The sequence below is a fragment of the Somniosus microcephalus genome, chromosome 3, assembly GCF_052327205.1.
Source record: "Somniosus microcephalus isolate GS21.2 chromosome 3, FLI_Smic_1.0, whole genome shotgun sequence".
Lineage (NCBI taxonomy): Eukaryota > Metazoa > Chordata > Chondrichthyes > Squaliformes > Somniosidae > Somniosus > Somniosus microcephalus.
The window spans coordinates 172996443-173016480 of record NC_140989.1 but is presented as its reverse complement, the minus strand read 5'-3'; the positions used below and the strand labels follow the sequence as shown (position 1 = coordinate 173016480).

General features: G+C 45.6%; 1 protein-coding gene across 3 annotated transcripts in view; it reads right to left on the bottom strand.

Moving 5' to 3' along the window:
* The window catches only part of LOC147121566 (retinol dehydrogenase 13-like), a 202727-nt gene that overhangs the window by 130375 nt on the left and 52314 nt on the right, over window positions 1-20038 (bottom strand). For 2 of the 3 annotated variants that reach the window (XM_085981924.1, XM_085981925.1), the window contains one exon: window positions 14794-15351. The exons of the other annotated variant lie outside the window; for it this stretch is intronic. In XM_085981924.1, the coding sequence (XP_085838050.1) occupies window positions 15080-15351 (272 nt within the window). In that variant the 3' untranslated portion in view covers window positions 14794-15079. Of the gene's footprint in view, window positions 1-14793; window positions 15352-20038 lie in introns of those variants that run through there. 3 annotated transcript variants of the gene reach the window in all.

Genomic DNA, 20038 nt, shown 5'->3' with positions numbered 1-20038 from the left:
AATAGGAGTGGAGCTGCAGAACCCGAAGATTCTAAGATAAGTATCTAGGTTAAATATCTAGATATCTAATATTTAGGTTCTTTATCTCAGTGGTTTTTGTTAAGCTTGAGTAAATAATTAGTCTTGGGTTAGTTTGCTTTGAGGAGCACATAGAAAAATAGCAGTGTAGTTTAGACCTAGTTAACAGCAATTATATAAATAATCACCTTGTATCTAAGGAGTTTTTTTAAGTTTCTAATTAGAATGGAAGGACAGCTGCTACCTTTAGCCTGCTGCAATGCCTGCGCCATGTGGGAACTTCAGGACGTTTCATGTGTCTGGGAGGCCCATGCGTGCAGGAACGCACACTGAGGGTTTCTGAGCTTGAGGAGCAGCTGGATTCACTGCAGGATGTATAGGTGGCTGAATGTTTCCTGGATCGCAGGTTCCAGGAGGTGGTTACCCCACAGCCAGATAGAGTTCAGAATAGCACGTGGGTGCTACACGGAAGAGTAGGAACAGGCAGGCAGTGCAGGAATCCTGCGGCAACGTGGCAATCTCAAAGCAGTAGTCAGGATTGAATACCGGTGAGGATGACAACACCTCGAAGGAGTGCACTCCCGAGCCTGGCACCGTGAGGCAAAGGACTGCACAGGGGGCTACAGCATAGTGTAGGAATGCAGTAGTAATTGGGGATTTGATAGTCGGGGGACAGACAGGTAGTTCTGCTACCGTTGTGAGACCCGTATGGTATGATGCCTCCCTGGTGCCAGAGTAAGGGACATCATGGAGAGGGTGCAGAACATTCGGCGGGGGGGAAGAGCCAGAAGTCGTGGTCCATGTCAGAACCAACAACACAGGGAGGAAAAGGGTTGAGGTCCTGCAGTCAGAGTTTAAGGAAGTTAAAAAGCAGGACCTCAAAGGTAGTAATCTCTGGATTACTCCCAGTCCCATGCACTAGTGAGAGTAGAAATAGGAGGATATGGCAGGTTAATGTGTGGCTAGAGACATGGTGCAGGAAGGAGGGCTTCAGATTCCTGGGACATTGGGACCAGTTCTGTGGCAGGAGGGACCTGTTCAAGGTGGACGGGCTGCACCTGAACAGTGCTGGGACCAATATCCTTGCGGGCAGGTTAACTAGTGCTGTGGGATTGGTTTAAACTAATTCGGCAGGGGGTTAGGCACCAGGATGTAGTATTAAAAAGTAGAAACAAGGTGCACAGAGGACTGGGAGAGACAGAGTTAGAAATAATACATAATTAGGTGGGAATCATAGAAAATACAAAGAGGTCTAAGTTAGGTTTGGAGTGCATGTGTGTAAATGCACGAAGTGTGGTTAATAAGGTTGGTGAGCTGCAGGTGCAAATAGCCACATCGGAATATGATATAGTGGGGATTGTGGAGACCTGACTCAAAAAAGGGGAGGATTGGATGCTTACTATTCCTGGGTATAAGGTATTCAGGAAAGAGAGGGAAGGAAAAAAAGGAGGGTAGCAGTTTTGATTAAGGTCAAAATTATAGTGCTACAGAGAATGTCCTCGAGGAATCAGAGACAGAATCTAATTGGTTGGAGTTAAGAAACAATAGAGGACCTATTACGCTACTTGGTGTATTTTATAGGCCACCAAATAGTGAGAAGCAGATATAGGAGCAGACTGCAGGGAAATTACTGAGAGATGCAAGAACTATACAGTAATGATAATGGGAGTCTTTAACTACCCCGATATTGAATGGGGCAATGATTGTGTTAAGGGCAGAGAGTGGGAGGAATATTTGAAGTATGTTCAGGAGAACTTTCTTCGTCAGTATGTTTCCTGCCCAATGAGGAAGGAGGCATTGCTGGATCTAGTCCTGGGGAATGAAGTAGGTCAAGTGGAGAATGTCACAGTGGGGGAACATCTTGGGAATAGCGATCATAGTATCATAAGGTTTAGATTAGTTATGGAGAAGGACACAGAGCAATCTAGAGTAAAAATACTTATCTGGAGGAGGGTTAATTCCAGCGAATTGAGGAGGGATCTGGCCCGGGTAAATTGGAGTCAAAGACTGGCAGGCAGAAATGCAATGGAGCAATGGGCGGCTTTTAAAGAGGAGATGGTTTGGGTACAGTCTAGGTACATCCCCACAAGGGGAAAAGGGAGGGCAACCAAAGCCAGAGCTCCCTGGATGACAAAGGAGCTAGAGAGTAGGATGAAGCAGAAAAAAGGGGGCGTATGACAGATGTCAGTTTGATAATACAAGGGAGAATCAGGCGGAATATAAAAAGTACAGAGAAATATAGTAAGAGGGGCAAAGAGAAGTACAAGATTAGATTGGCGACTAACATAAAAGGGAATCCAAAGGTCTTCTTTAGGCCTATTAACAGTAAAAGGGTTGTCAGAGGAGCGGTGGAGCCGATTAGGGAGCAAAATGGAGAACTGTTGGTAGAGGCAGAAGGTACGGCTGAGGTACTAAATGAGTACTTTGCTTTGGTGTTTACCAAGGAAGAAGACTTTGCCAAAGCTACAGTAAATGAGGAGGTTGTCGGGATACTGGATGAGATAAAAATAAATAAAGAGGAGGTACTAGAAAGGCTGGCAGTATTTAAAGTGGGTAAGTCACCCAGTCCCGATGGGATGCATCCTAGGTTGCTGAGGGAAGTAAGGGTAGAAATTGCAAAGGTACTGGCCAAAATCTTCCAATGCTCCTTAGATATATGGATGGTGCCAAAGGACTGGTGGATTGCAAATGTTACACCCTTGTTCAATAAAGGGGAGAAGGATAAACCTGGGCAATTACAGGCCAGTCAGTTTAATGTCGGTGGTGGGGAAGCTTTTAGAAACAATAATCCAGGAGAAAATTAACAGTTACTTGGACAAGTATGGACTAATAAAGGAGAGCCAGCACAGATTTGTTGAGGGCAAATCGTGTTTGACTAACTTAATTGAGTTTTTTGATGAGGTAACAGAAAGAATGGATGAGGGCTCTTTTTAATATATATTAATGACTTGGACTTGGAGGTACAGAGCACAATTTCAAAATTTGCAGATGACACGAAACTTGAAAGTGTAGTAGACAGTGAGTCTAGTAATAGACTTCAAGAGGACATAGACAGGCTGGTGGAATGGGCGGACACATGGCAGATGAAATTCAATGCAGAAAAGTGTGAGGTGATACATTTTGGTAGGAAAAATGAGGAGAGACAATACCTGCTAAATGGTACAATTTTAAAGGGGGTGCAAGAAGAAAGAGACCTGGGGGTGTTTGTGCACAAATCTTTGAAGGTGGCAGGACAGGTTAACAAAGCAGTTAATAAACCATACGGGATCCTGGGCTTTATAAATAGAGACATAGAGTACAAAAGCCAGGAAGTTATGCTAAGCCTTTATAAAACACTAGTTCAGCCCCAGCTGGAGCATTGTGTCCAATTCTGGGCACCACACTTTAGGAAGGACGTGAAGGCTTTGGAGAGGGTACAGAAGAGATTTGCTAGAATGGTTCCAGGGATGAGGGATTACAGTTACGTGGCTAGACTGGAGAAGCTGGGGTTGTTCTCCTTAGAGCAGAAAAGGCCAAGAGGAGATTTGATAGAGGTGTTTCAAATCATGAAGGGTTCAGATAGAGTAAATAAAGAGAAACTGTTTCCAATGGCTAAAGGGTCAATAACCAGAGGGCACAGACTTAAGGTGATTGGCAAAAGAACCAGAGGTGACATGAGGAAAACTATTTTACGCAACGCGTGTTAGGATTTGGAATCCATTGCCTGATGAATCTGTTTCCACCAGTCTAAGAGTAGCTTTGAAAAGGAAATTGGATAAATATTTGAAGAGAAAAAATTGCAGGGATATGGGGAAAGAGCAGTGGAGAGGAACTAACTGGATCGCTCTTTCAAAGAGTTGGCACAGGCACAATGGGCCAAATGGCTTCCTTCTGTGCTGTATTATTCAATGATTCTATGAAATAAGATCAATTGAGATGGTTAATAAGCCTTAGTTACTTCTCTAAACTAAGGTCATTTTTCCCCACCATTTTCTCCCCTTCATTGTGTTGTATTGTGGAATGAGGCTTTGGTTTAAATTCTATTTTTGGATATCATACTCAATATTCAGTTAACAGACTACCCTAGTAGACCCATCGTTTCAGCCTGTTCTTGCCCTACGGAACTGATTTCTTCCCATCTCGACTCTATTTTTTCTCCCCTATCTGGTCTCTTCCCACCTACATCTGCGACTCTTCCGACACCCTCTGCCACTTTAACAGTTTCCAGTTTCCTGGCCCTAACTGTCTCCTTTTCACTAAGGACTTCCAATCCCTATACACTTCCATCCCCCACCAGGAGGGCCTCAGGGCACTCCGCTTCTTTCTTGAACAGAGGCCCAACCAGTCCCCATCCACCACCACCCTCCTTCACCTGGCTGAACTTGTTCTCACATTGAACAACTTCTCCTTTGACTCCACTCACTTCCTCCAAATTAAAGGTGTTGCTATGGGAACCCGCATGGGTCCTAGCTATGCGTGCCTTTTTGTGGGATAAGTGGAACATCCTTTGTTCCAGTCATACTCCGGTCCCCTCACTCACATCTTTTTCATTGATGACTGTATCGGTGCAGTTTCCTGCTCTCGCCCTGAACTAGAAAATTTCATTCACTTTGCTTCCAATTTCCACTCTTCCCTCACCTTCACATGGTCCATCTCCGACTCTTCCTTTCCCTTCCTCGACTTCTCTGTCTCCATTTCTAGGGATAGGCTATCGACAAATATCCACTATAAACCCACATCCTCCCACCCCGCTTCCTGTAAGGACTCTATTCCATTCTCCCAGTTTCTCCCTCTCCATCGCAACTGCTCTGACGATGCCACCTTCCATACTAGTGTTTCCGTTATGTCTTCCTTTTTCCTCAGCCGAGGATTCCCCTCGACCGTGTCCGTTCCATTTCCTGCACTTCTGCTCTCACCCCTTCCTCTCCCTCCCAGAACCATGATAGGGTTCCCCTTGTCCTCACCTTTCAACCCACTAGCTTCCACATCCTCCGCCATCTCCAGCGTGATCCCACCACCAAACATATCTTCCTCTCCCTTCCCCTGCTTCAGCATTCCGAAAGGCCCGCTCCTCTGCGACACCCTGGTCCATTCCTCAATCACCCCCAACACCCCCTCCCCTTCCCACGGCAACTTCCCTTGCAAGCGCAGGTGATGCAACATCTGCCCTTTTACCTCTTCCCTTTCCACTTTCCAGGGCCCCGAACACTCCTTCGAAGTAAAACAGCGACTTACTTGTACTTCTTGCCGTTTAGTATACTGTATTCACTGCTCACAATGCGGTCTCCTCTACACTGGGGAAACCAAACGCAGATTGGGTGACCGCTTTGTGGAACACCTCCATTCAGTCCGTAAGCGTTACCCCGAGCTTCCGGTCGCCTGTCACTTTAATTCTCTGCTCCACTCCCATTTTGACCGCTCCGTCCTCGGACTCTTACACTGTTCCAATAAAGCTCAACGTAAGCTCGAGAAACAGCACCTCATCTTTCGATTAGAACATAAGAACATAAGAAATAGGAGCAGGAGTAGGCCATTTGGCCCTTCGAGCCAGCTTCGCCATTCAATGAGATCATGGCTGATCTTCTGCCTCAACTCCATTCACCGGCCCTATCGCCATATCCCTTGATGCCCTTAATAGTCAGACATCTATCGACTTCTGTTTTGAACATACCCAATGACTGAGCCTCCACAGCCCTCTGGGGTAGAGAATTCCAAACATTCACCACCCTCTGTGTGAAGAAATTTCTTCTCATCTCAGTCCTGAATGGCCTACCCTTTATCCTGAGGCTGCGGCCCCTGGTTCTGGACTCCCCAGCCAAGGGAAACATTCTCCCAGCATCCACCCTATCAAGCCCTGTAATAATTTTGTATGCTTCAATGAGCTCCCCTCTCATTCTTCTGAATTCAAGAGAATACAGGCCTAGTTTACTCAATCTCTTCTCATACAACAGTCCCGCCATCCCAGGAATCAATCTCATGAACCTTCGTTGCACTCCCTCTATGGCAAATATATCCTTCCTTAGGAAAAGGAGATCAAAATTGTACACAATACTCCAGGTGTGGTCTCACCACGGCCCTATATAATTGGAGTAAGACTTCTTTACTCCTGTACTCAAATCCTTTTGTAATGACGGTCAGCATACACCATTTGCCTTCCTAATGGCTTGTTGCACCTGCACATTCACTTTCAGTGACTCATGTACAAAGACACCCAGGTCCCTTTGAACATCTGCATTCCCCAATCTTTCACCATTTAGGAAATACTCTGCCTTTCTGTTTTTTCTACCAAAGTGGATAACTTCACATTATATTCCATCTGCCATGTTCTCGCCAACTCACTCAGAGTTATGCAGCACAGAAAGAGGCCCTTCTGCCCATCGTGTCCTCGCCAGCCCTCAAGCCCTGTCTATTCTAATCCCATTTTCCAGCACTTGGTCCATAGCCTTGTATGCAATGGCATTTCAAGTGCTCATCTAAATGCTTCTTGAATGGTGTGAGGGTTCCTGCCTCTACCACCCTTTCAGGCAGTGAGTTCCAGATTCCAACCACCCTCAGGGTGAAAAAGATTTTCCTCAAATCCCCTCTAAACCTCCTGCCCCTTACCTTGAAACTATGCCCCCTGGTTATTGACCCTTCTACTAAGGGGAAAAGTTCCTTTCTATCTACTCTATCTATGCCCCTCATCATTTTGTACACCTCAATCAGGTCCCCCCTCAGCCTTCTCTGCTCTAAGGAAAACAACCCCAGTCTGTCCAGTCTCTCTTCATAGCTGAAGCACTGCAGCCCAGGTAACATCCTGGTGAATCTCCTCTGCACCCTCTCCAATGCAATCACATCCTTCCTAAAGTGTGGTGACCAGAACTGCACAAAGTATTCCAGCTGTGGCCTAACTAGCATTTTGTACAGCTCCATCATAACCTCCCTGCTCTTATATTCTACTAGCTGGAGTGCCCGGCGGTGCCAAGGGTTTTTTGAGGGCATGTTGTTATGAAAAAAGTAGAAATAATTTTTATCTATATATATCAATGAGTCTGTCCATGTGGGGGAAGGAGAGAGAGGGGGAAGAAGAGAGAGAGGGAGAGAGAAGGAGAGAGGGAGAGAGGCGAGAGGGAGAGAGAAGGAGAGAGGGAGAGAGAGAGAGGGAGAAGGAGAGAGGGAGAAGGAGAGAGAGAGAAGGAGAGAGAGAGAAGGAGAGAGAGAGAAGGAGAGAGAGAGAAGGAGAGAGAGAGAAGGAGAGAGAGAGAAGGAGAGAGAGAGAAGGAGAGAGAGAGAGAGAGAAGGAGAGAGAGAGAAGGAGAGAGAGAGAAGAGGAGAGAGGAGGAGAGAAGAGGAGAGAGGAGGAGAGAAGAGGAGAGAAGAGGAGAGAAGAGGAGAGAAGAGGAGAGAAAAGGAGAGGGAGAGAGAGAGAGCGCGAGAGAGCGAGCGAGGAGAAGAGAGAGAGAGGAGAGAGGAGAGAGGAGAGAAGGAGAGAGAGAGAGCGAGAGAGGAGAGAGAGAGGAGAGGAGAGAGAGAGAGGAGGAGGGAGAGAAGGAGAGAGAGAGAGAGAGAGAGAAGGAGAGGGGGAAGGAGAGAGAGAGAGAGAGAGAGAGAGAGGAGAGAGAAGGAGAGGGGGGAAGGAGAGAGAGGGGGAAGGAGAGAGAGGGGGAAGGAGAGAGAGGGGGAAGGAGAGAGAGGGGGAAGGAGAGAGAGGGGGAAGGAGAGAGAGGGGGAAGGAGAGAGAGGGGGAAGGAGAGAGAGGGGGGAAGGAGAGAGAGGGGGGAAGGAGAGAGAGGGGGGAAGGAGAGAGAGGGGGGAAGGAGAGAGAGGGGGGAAGGAGAGGGGGAAGGAGAGGGGGAAGGAGAGAGAGGGGGGAAGGAGAGAGAGGGGGGAAGGAGAGAGAGGGGGGAAGGAGAGAGAGGGGGGAAGGAGAGAGAGGGGGGAAGGAGAGAGAGGGGGGAAGGAGAGAGAGGGGGGAAGGAGAGAGAGGGGGAAGGAGAGAGAGGGGGAAGGAGAGAGAGGGGGGGAAGAGGAGAGAGAGGGGGGAAGAGGAGAGAGAGGGGGGAAGAGGAGAGAGAGGGGGGAAGAGGAGAGAGAGGGGGGAAGAGGAGAGAGAGGGGGGAAGAGGAGAGAGAGGGGGGAAGAGGAGAGAGAGGGGGGAAGAGGAGAGAGAGGGGGGAAGAGGAGAGAGAGGGGGGAAGAGAGAGAGGGGGAAGGAGAGAGAGAGAGGGGGGAAGGAGAGAGAGGGGGGAAGGAGAGAGAGAGAGAGAGGGGAAGGAGAGAGAGGGAGAGGAAGGAGAGAGAGAGAGAGGAAGGAGAGAGAGAGAGAGAGGAAGGAGAGAGAGAGAGAGGAAGGAGAGAGAGAGAGGAAGGAGAGAGAGAGGAAGGAGAGAGAGAGAGAGAGAGAGAGAGAGAGAAATTCCTGAATCAATACTAATGAATCAACAATTTCCTCACCTCCATTACCATTTTTTTAGCTTCAGGCCTGGCCGGTCTTTAATGGCCGCCACTCACCTCCGCTCAGCAGTTTGAAGGATTAGGCCCCGCCCACAAACACCATGAAACGCCCCCCGTGCCCCCATAGGATTGGTCAACCATCACGTCACTCAACGCTAATGAGCGGTAGGATTGGTCAACCGCTAATGAGCGGATTTTGTCCGTTTTTTTAACGTTTTTTGCATACTGTCCGAACAATTTTTGTCTGACCAAAAAGTAAATATGCCTGAGACTCCCCTAATCATAAGCTTTCTTTTGATATAACATATATGTGTAGTTACACTCTATAACTTTTGAGTGATGCCCCGGACAGACAGACACCATGATCTATATATATATATATAGATAGATGCCTCGGCTAATGAAGGCAAGTATCCCATATGCCTTTTTAACCACCTTATCTACCTGTCCTGCTGCCTTCAGGGATCTATGTACATGCACACCAAGGTCCCTCTGATCCTCTGTCCTTCCTAGGGTCCTACCATTCATTGTGTATTCCCTTGCCTTGTTAGTCCTCCCAAAATGCATCACCTCACACTTTTCAAGGTTAAATTCCATTTGCCACTGTTCTGCCCATCTGACTAACCCGTCTATATCGTCCTGTAGCCGGAGGCTTCCCTCCTCGCTATTTACCACCCCACCAATTTTCGCGTCATCTGCGAACTTACTGATCATACCTCCTACATTCATATCTAAATCATTAATGTACACTACAAACAACAAAGGACCCAGCACCGATCCCTGCGGTACACCACTGGACACAGGCTTCCAGTCACAAAAACAACCTTCGACCATCACCCTCTGCCTCCTGCCACTAAGCCAATTTTGGATCCAATGTGTCAAGTTGCCCTGGATCCCATGGGCTCTTACCTTCTTGACCAGTCTCCCATGTGGGACTTTGTCAAAACCCTTACTGAAGTCTATGTGGACCACATCAACTGCACTACCCTCATCCACACACCTAGTCAGCTCCTCGAAACATTCTTTCAAATTGGTCAGACATGATCTCCCCCTGACAAAGCTATGCTGACTATCCTTGATTAATCCTTGCCTCTCCAAGTGGAGACTAATTCTGTCCCTCAGGATTTTTTTCAATAATTTCCCTACCACTGATGTTAAGCTCACTGGCCTGTAATTCCCTGGTTTATCCCTACTACCCTTCTTGAATAATGGTGCTATGTTAGCTGTTCTCCAGTCTTCTGGTGCCTCCCTTGTGGCCAGAGAGGTTCTGAAAATTTGTGTCAGAGCCCCTGCAATCTCCTCCCTTGCCTCACACAGCAGCTTGGTTTACATCTTGTCTGGGCCTGGGGATTTATCTACTTTTAAGCCTGCTGAAACCGCTAGTACCTCCTCCCCCTCAATACTAATTTGTTCAAGTACAGGAAACTTTGGTTTATCCGGAGGTTGTATGTCCGGAATACTCGATCTAACGGCAAAAATCAGGAGCCGTTTTCTGTACGTTTTTTTTAGATCTCGTTCTTTTTTTTCCCCAACCACTGCAAGGTCTGTAGCTATAGCAACAGCTTCAGCTACAGATGCTTGCAGCTGCAGCCAACTCTTTAGAAGCTGTTGCTAAGCAATGGTGTTTGTTGTCAGATACGGAGATGAAAACCTCCATATGCTTCAACATTAACTTTGTATGTCCGGCAGTTTTGATAGATCGGCAACACGCCGGTCCCATCAGTGCTGGATATCACAAAGTTTCCTGTATATCACAATCCCCCTGCCTGATTTCTATGACTACATTGTCCTTCTCTATAGTGAACACAGATGCAAAATATTCATTTAAAACCTCACCTACATCTTCTGGCTCTTCACACAGATTGCCACTTTGGTCCCTAATGGACCCTACTCTTTCCCCCTTGCCCTTAATATACTTATAAAACACCTTGAGATTTTCCTTTATTTTGCCCGCCAGTGTTTTTTCATGCCCCCTCTTCGCTCTCCTAATTTCTTTTTTTAAGTACCCCCCTGCACTTTCTATACTCCTCTAGGGCTTCCATTGTTTTTAGTCCTTTGTATCTGCCAAAAGCCTCCCTTTTTTTCCTAATCCATTCTCGTATATCCCTTGACATCCACGGTTTCTGGGCTTGTGGTCCCTCCCTTGACCTTTACGGGAACATGTTACCATTGTACTCTCTCTATTTCCTTTCTGAAAGACTCCCACTGTTCTGATGTGGATTTTCCTACAAGTAGCTGATCCCAGTCCACTTTGGCCAGATCCTGCCTTATCATATTAAAATCGGCCTTCCCCCAATTTAGAACCTTTATTTCCAGTCCATCTTTGTCCTTTTCCATGACTACCTTAAATCTCACCGATTTATGGTCACTGTCACCAAAATGCTCTCCTAACACTTCTACCACTTGCCTGGCTACATTCCCTAGAATTAGGTCCAGTACCACCCCCTCTCTTACAGGACTTTCTACATGCTGGCTCAAAAAGCTCTCCTGGATGCACTAAGAATTCCACAGCCTCTAAGCCTTTCACACTGACAATCCCAGTTAATATTGGGGAAGTTGCAATCCCCTACTCTTATTACCCTATTATTTCTACACTTCTGAGATTTGCCTACATATCTGTTCCTCTATCTCCCCCTGAGTGTTTGGGGGCCTATAGTACACTCCCAGCAAAGTGCTTGCCCCCTTTTTGTTTTTAAGTTCTACCCATATGGCCTCATTAGAGGAACCTGCTAAGATATCATCCCTTCCTCCAGCAGTAATTGACTCCTTAATTAATATTGCAACACCCCCTCCTCTTTTACACCCCCCTCTGTCTCGCCTGGAGATTCTATACCCCGGAATATTGAGCTGCCAGTCCTGCCCCTCCCTCAACCATGTCTGTGATAGCAACAATATCATACTCCCATGTGTTCATCAACACCTTCAATTCATCTGCCTTACTCGCAAGACTCCTTGCATTAAAATAAATGCCATCCAGCCTTGCCATAGTCCCTTGTGCCATTACATATTTGCTCTGCCTTCCAGGCTGCCTTGTTTTTTCCTCTATAGTTGGCTGTGCATCACCTACTATAGCTCCACTCCGTATCCCATCCCCCTGCCAGGTTAGTTTAACCCCCCCCCCCCACACAACAGTACTAACAAACCTCCCCGCAAGGATGTTGGTCCCGTTCCGGTTCAGGTGCAACCCGTTTGACTTGTACAGGTCCCACCTTCCCCAGAAGCAGACCCAGTGATCCAGGAAACTAAAGCCCTCCCTCCTGCACCAACTCTTTAGCCACGCATTCATCTGCTCTATCCTCCTATTCCTATACTCACTAGCACATGGCACCGGGAGTAATCCAGAGATTACAACCTTTGAGGTCCTGCTTTTTAATCTGCTACCTAGCTCCCTAAATTCTTGTTGCAGGACCTCATCCCTCTTTCTACCCATGTTGTTGGCTTCAATGTGAACCACGACCTCTGACTGTTCACCCTCCCCCTTCAGAATGCCCTGCAGCCGTTCAATGACATCCTTGCCCCTGCCACCAGGGAGGCAACATACCATCCTGGAGTCACGTCTGCGGCCACAGAAACGTCTATCTGTTCCCCTTACGATAGAATCCCCGATCACTATTGCTCTCCCACTCTTTATCCTGTCGAGATCCCCTTGAAGCCTCTTCACATCGGACACTGCCACCTAGCTTTGTATCATCAGCAAATTTGGAAATGTTACATTTAGTCCCCTCATCCAAATCATTGATTTGATTGTGAATAGCTGGGGCCCAAGCACCGATCCTTGCTGTACCCCACTACTCATGGCCTGCCATCCGGAAAAAGACCCGTTTATCCCTACTCTTGGTTTTCTGTCTGTTAACCAATTCTCAATCCATGCTAGTGTATTTCCCCCAATTCCATGTGCCCTAATTTTGTTCACCAACCTCTTGTGTGGGACCTTATCGAAGGTCTTCTGAAATTCCTAATATACATCTACCAGCTCCCCTTTGTCTACTCCACTAGTTACATCCTCAAAGAACTCCAATAGGTTTGTCAAACAGGATTTCCCTTTCATAAATCCATGTTGACTCTGCCCAATCTTACTATTAGTTTCTAAGTGCCCAGTTATTGCATAATAGATTCCAGCATTTTCCCAACTACTGATGTGAGGCTAACAGGTCTGTCGTGCCTGGTTTTCTCTCTCCCTCCTTTCTTAAATAGCGGGGTTACATTTGCTATCCTCCAATCTGCAGGAACCATTCCAGAATCTATAGAATTTTGAAAGATGACAGCCAATGCGTCCACTATCCCAATGGCACTTTACAGGCTTCAGGATTCAACATCGAGTTTGACAATTTCAGACCATAACCTCTGCCCCTATTTTTTTGGATGGCAGCTGTTGAGGATTCTGCCATTCACATTTACACCTCCTCTAGACTCATCTTTTGTTTCTTTACTTGTCCCATTACCATCTCCTTTTCCCTTTTGTCATTTAATCACTCTTGCCTTTCAGCCTATCACAGACCTTTGTTTTTGTTCTTTCCTCCCCTCCCCCTTTCCCTGCCCTTGCTTAAAATCTGTTACATCTCTAATTTTTTCCAGTTCTGACAAAAGGTCATCGACCTGAAACGTTGACCGTTTCTCTGTCCACAGATGCTGCCTGACCGGCTGAGTATTTCCAGCATTTTCTGTTTTTAATTCAGATAACGTAGCCTCAATGTTTACATATTTGTGGGAATTCCTTTATATTATTCATGTATGATGAGAAAATTAAAAAAGTGTATGACACAGAGTTTTACTAACCCTCTGGGAAGTTTTTATGACTTTAAAGCTGGGGCGGAACTTAAAAGTGCCTGAAACAAATGGTAGGATATGTGCCCCCTCCAGCAGAACGCAAGCAAAGCTCAGTAAACGTATGGCGTTGGTTTGCACCAGCTGTAAGCTGATGTGACTCTTGGGCTGCCTTACAATTTACTTCTAAACTTTTATTCATCTTTTCATCCATTATCAGTACACAGGATTAAAAAAAGACAAAAATGTCATGATCTGACAACACTGGTACAGTAAGCAATCTTGCTCCATCTGTTGGAGAGTGGTAGAGCTGCAGCCCAATGCCAACCATGCATTTAAACAATTATCCTATAGATGGCAACAGAGATTACGCTACTACCATCATATACCAAAAACCTGAAGAACTCAGAATTTTAAACATTTCCCCATATGCTTGCAGAATCGTTAAAGGGAGTCATTATCTAGGATGCTCTGCTCTTCATCCAGTAATCCTTGTTGGAAAACATGCATAGGTCAATGTGGGTGAAGACACAATGCCTCCACCGTAGAATAGCAAATCACCACCTGGATTCGCACACAGAATGGCCACTTGGGTGGGTGCACAAAGGGTGCGAGTGTCTGTGTAATAGGATCACAGCAAGAGCCAGGACCATCAAGAGAATAGGGGACTTAGAAAAGGTCCTTTGCTGATTAACTACAAACCATAGGCTGCATAGCCATTCAATTTTACCCCTAGTATGTCTTGTAAACAAATAAATGAAAGGGAAAGTCACAAATTACTATTGAATGGTTGGCACAATGTTTGCTCTTAGAGCCATTTAGATAGTGCTTTATCATGTCATTGAAACATCTCAAATGCTTCACATAATGATTCATTTTTGAAGTTGATTGACTGTTGCATAGGCAAACAGATCTGAACTCAGAATTTAAGGCCCGCTCTCAGATGAAACACAAACATGTTGTGCGCTTGTTTGTTGCTGATGCACTACGAGTGGAGTAAAAGACTAGCTTGCCCCAACAGTTGCAAGAGTAATTAGGTATGAAAACATTATTTTGGAGCAAGACAACCACATAGCATTGACTCCTGTCCATCTTTCAAATGACTCATTTGCAGCATTCTCAATTGGCATGATTCCAGAAATACTCAACATTTCAGATAGGTCATATTTTGTTTCAAAACTGTGTGAATATTTAAGCAATAAAAAATGCATTAAAAAAATTAAGTGAGACATCTGTTGGTAAAACTAGTAACTGCAACCGTTCTTCCACTAAAATGACAGCAGCTCACTTCAACACTGCTAAAAATATTACGGCAGTTTATACACTAGTTTGAAGGAAAGTTTTCTCCTTTCCACCAAGTTTTCCCATATTTGTGATATGCACCATTCTCTGACAGAGTAAGACTGCATGCTTGTGCCCTGCTCTCAATCCTCTACTAAAAGCTGCCCAAAAGCAACCCGAAATAACTTATCCTTCAATTACACCCCCTCTATAGGGAAGCAACCAGGATTGCAGTCGCTGCCTCACTAATAGCATTGCCAGGATCGGCAATTCAAATCGTAGGAAACTAGGGTATAAATCTGCATTCCACCACCAGACTGCTGTGCTTTTTCCTTAAAAGGAAATTGTGTAACTCTTTTAATGTGGTAAATACAGTAGTATAATCTACTCAATGGTTGGAGAAATGCACAGATGATAGGGTAAGGAGATGAGGTAAGCAAAATGTTCCACAGTGCAGCATTGCCAAACGTTTATAAGGTAATGAAAAGCAGTAATCTAATAATTCAAAATATACCAGAGAGTGATTTACATTATGAGTAAATGTTACCTTTCAATGCACGATTAAACACTCAACATTTTCCTTGGTGATGTTACTAATGTTGTGTTATTTGACTGTTCTGACATTGTCCATATTAACAGTGGAATTATTTTGGAGTTGTGGCCCAGCTTTGTCAATTTCTAATCCCACTAATTTGGCACTCATTTCCCACAGACGCTTGGCTGTTTCATCATCCAAAGCCTGTGGGGCAGGATCCTTTTGTTTCATGACATCAAAGTATTTTCCAGATATTCCTTCCAGCTCTTCTGCTACAGCCAGATGTACGGAGGATTGTGCTCCTAAACTCGGGGATTTTACTAGAAGCAAGAAGAAAGGCCCTGAAAGAGAACATAGTAAAAAAAAAAAATCTAAAAGACCCAACTTCTTTATGACACACAGCATTTTAGAAAAGAGCTATATTGTGAGTGATACTCATAAAATTTCCCCATGTGAGGTATTGATGAAAGATTGTAGAAAACATTCACTAAGCATTTAAAACCAGGAGAAGTAGAGAGAAACACAGATTTTAAAGGGCGAGGGTAAAATATGGATGGTCATCACGCAATGTTCCCCCTAATTTTTTTTGGGTGCGTGGCCCCTTTAAGAGGCTGCGCAGACCACTCTCAGTTTTGCGCATGTGCAGCACTTAACATTGAAAAGCTGCGCGGAGAATGTTGCCGTCATGAACTCTCTCTGTTATTTCATTGAGAAGAGGCAATATAACCTAAATGGTACCGTTTTAAAGGGGGTGCAAGGACAGAGAGACCTGGGGGTGTACGCACACAACTCTTTGAAGGTGGCAGGACAAGTTGAGAAGTCTGTTAAAAAGGCATATGGGATCCTTGGCTTTATAAATAGAGGCACAGAGTACAAAAGCAAGGAAGTTATGCTAAACCTTTATAAAACACTGGTTAGACCCCAGCTGGAGTATTGTGTTCAATTCTGGGCATCATACTTTAGGAAAGATGTCAAGGCTTTAGAGAGGGTGCAGAAGGGATTTACTAGAATGGTACAAGGGATGAAAGAGTAAATAAAGAGAAACTGTTTCCAGTGGCAGAAGGGTCAGTAACTAGAGGACACAGATTTAAGGTAATTGGCAAAAGAGCCAGAAGCGACATGAAGGAAAAAAAATTAGTGAATTGTTATGATCCAGAATGCACTGGCTGAAAGGGTGGTGGAAGCAGATTCAATAATAACTTTCAAAAGAGAATTGGATAAATACTTGAAGTGGAAAAATTTGCTGAGGTATGGGGAAAGAGCGAGGGGGAGGGGGGAAAAGAGGGGGACTAATTGGATAGCTCTTTCAAAGAGCTGATACAGGCACGATGGGCCGAACAGCCTCCTTCTGTGTCATAGAGTCATAGAGTAATACAGCACGGATAGAGGCCCTTCGGCCCATCGTGTCCGCGCCGGCCATCAAGCCCTGTCTAATCTAATCCCATATTCCAGCATTTGGCCCGTAGCCTTGTATGCTATGGCATTTCAAGTGCACATCCAAATGCTTCTTAAATGTTGTGAGGGTTTCTGCCTCCACAACCCTTTCAGGCAGTGAGTTCCAGACTCCAACCACCCTCTGGGTGAAAAAGTTCTTTCTCAAATCCCCTCTAAACCTCCCGCCCTTTACCTTGAATCTATGCCCCCTAGTTATCGACCCCTCTACTAAGGGAAAAAGCTCCTCAGCATCCATCCTATCTATGCCCCTCATAATTTTGTACACCTCAATCATGTCCCCCCTCAGCCTCCTCAGCTCCAAGGAAAACAAACCCAACCTGCCCAGTCTCTCTTCATAGCTGAAGCGCTCCAGCCCTGGTAACATCCTGGTGAACCTCCTCTGCACCCTCTCTTAACGCGATCACATCCTTCCTGTAGTGTGGCGACCAGAACTGCACACAATATTCCAGCTGTGGCCTAACCAGTGTTTTATACAGCTCCATCATAACCTCCTTGCTCTTATATTCAATGCCTCGGCTAATGAAGGCAAGTATCCCATATGCCTTTTTTACCACCTTATCCACCTGTTCCGCCGCCTTCAGGGATCTGTGTACTTGCACACCCAGATCCCTCTGACCCTCCGTCTTGCCTAGGGTCTTTCCATTCATTGTGTATTCCTTTGCCTTGTTAGTCCCCCCAAAGTGCATCACCTCGCACTTTTCCGGGTTAAATTCCATTTGCCACTGTTCCGCCCATCTGACCAACCCATCTATATCGTCCTGCAGACTGAGGCTACCCTCCTCGCTATTTACCACCCTACCAATTTTTGTATCATCCGCGAACTTACTGATCATACCCTTTACATTCATATCCAAGTCATTAATGTAGACCACAAACAGCAAGGGACCCAGCACCGATCCCTGTGGTACCCCACTGGCCACAGGCTTCCAGTCACAAAAACAACCTTCGACCATCACCCTCTGCCTTCTGCCACTAAGCCAGTTTTGTATCCAATGTGCCAAGGCACCCTGGATTCCATGGGCTCTTACCTTCTTGACCAGTCTCCTGTGCGGGACTTTATCGAAGGCCTTACTGAAATCCATGTATACCACATCCACTGCGTTACCCTCATCCACACACCTAGTCACCCCCTCAAAAAATTCAATCAAATTAGTCAGACATGATCTTCCCTTGACAAAGCCATGTTGACTATCCCTGATTAATCCTTGCCTCTCCAAGTGGAGACAAATTTTGTCCCTCAGGATTTTTTCCAATAATTTTCCTACCACTGATGTTAGGCTCACTGGCCTGTAGTTCCCCGGTTTTTCCCTACTACCCTTCTTGAATAATGGTACTACATTAGCGGTTCTCCAGTCCTCTGGCACATCCCCTGTGGCCAGAGAGGTCCTGAATATATGTGTTAGAGCCCCCGCAATCTCCTCCTTTGCCTCACACAGCAGCCTGGGATACATTTCATCCGGGCCTGGGGATTTATCCATTTTTAGGCCAGCTAAAACCGCCAATACCTCCCCCCGCTCGATGTTAATATGTTCGAGCATATCACAGTCCCCCCGCCCTATTTCTATGTCTACATCGTCCTTCTCCATAGTGAAAACAGACGCAAAAAATTCATTCAGAACCCCTCCTACATCTTCCGGCTCCACACACAGATTGCCACTTTTGTCCCTAATGGGCCCTATTTTTTCCCTAGTTATCCTCTTACCCTTAATATACTTATAAAACATCTTCGGATTTTCCTTTATTTTGCTTGCCAGTGTTATTTCATGGCCCCTCCTTGATCTCCTAATTTCTTTTTTAAGTATCCCCCTGCACTTTTTGTACTCCTCTAGGGCTTCCTCCGTCTTTAGCCTTTTGTATCTACCAAAAGCCCTCCTTTTTTTCCTAATCCATTCCCGTATATCCCCTGACATCCAAGGTTCCCTGTGGTTTTTGGAACCACCCTTGACCTTTACGGGAACATGTTGCCATTGTATGATCTCAATCTCCCTTCTGAAAGCCTCCCATTGCTCCGATGCGGATTTTCCTACAAGTAGCTGATCCCAGTCCATTTTGGCCAGATCCTGCCTTATCCTATTAAAATCGGCCTTCCCCCAATTTAGAACCTTTATTTCCGGCCCATCCCTGTCCTTTTCCATGGCCACCTTAAATCTTACCATATTATGGTCACTATCACCAAAGTGCTCACCTACTAGCACTTTTTCCACTTGGCCGGCCACATTCCCTAGAATTAGGTCCAGTACCGCCCCCTCTCTTGTAGGACTTTCTACATGCTGGCTCAAAAAGCTCTCCTGGATGCACTTTAAGAATTCTACACCCTCTGAGCCTTTCACACTCTGACTATCCCAGTTAATATTGGGGAAGTTGAAATCCCCCATTATTATTACCCTATTATTTGCACATTTCTCTGAGATTTGCCTACATATCTGTTCCTCTATCTCCCCCTGACTGTTTGGAGGCCTATAGTACACTCCCAGCAAAGTGCTTGCCCCCTTTTTGTTTTTAAGCTCCACCCATATGGCCTCATTGGAGGACCCTGCTAATATATCATCCCTCCTTACTGCAGTAATTGACTCCTTAATTAATATTGCGACACCCCCTCCTCTTATACCTCCCCCTCTGTCTCGCCTGAAGATTCTGTACCCCGGAATATTGAGCTGCCAGTCTTGCCCTTCCCTCAACCATGTCTCTGTGATAGCAACAATATCATACTCCCATGTGTTTATCAACACCTTCAGTTCATCCACCTTATTCGCAAGACTCCTTGCATTAAAATAGATGCCATCCAGCCTTGCCCTTATATATTTGCCCTGTCTACCAAGCTGACTTGTTTTTTTCTCTATAATTGGCAGCACATCCCCCCCTATCCCATCCCCCTGCCAAGTTAGTTTAAACCCCCCCCAACAGTGCTAGCAAACCTCCCCGCAAGGATATTTGTCCCGCTCTGGTTCAGGTGCAACCCGTCCGACTTGTACAAGTCCCACCTTTCCCAGAAGCAGGCCCAGTGATCCAGGAAAGTAAAACCCTCCCCCCTACACCAACTCTTTAGCTGTGCTGTGTCGTTCTATGATTCTATAGAGATGCTACAGAAAGTTTTACTAACACGATACCAGGCATGAAAGGCTTTAGTTATGAGGAGAAACTAGAGGATCTGGGGCATTTTTCATTAGAACAAAGTAGTTAGGAGATCTGACAGTATTGTTTTTGATAAGGTAAATTAAGAAAAATTATTTCCACTGGTCGATGATTTGGTAGCTAGAGGGTACAAATTTAATATCACCAAAAGAATGAAGAGAGGGGTTATGAGAATTTATATTTACACAGAGGAATGCTGTGCCAAAAACAATGGTGCAAACAAGGTCCAAAATAGCTTTTAAAAGGGAAGTGGATAAATATCTGTAAACCATAAATTTAAAAGGGTATGGGGGAAAGAGCAAGGGAATGGACTAAGTGGATAGCTCTTTCAGAGAGTTGGCATTGGCACAATGAGCCGAATGGCATACTTTTGTACCATATGATTCTACGATTCTGTACTACTATCCTTAGCTAAAGGGGTATGAGAGGCTGAGTTTTCTG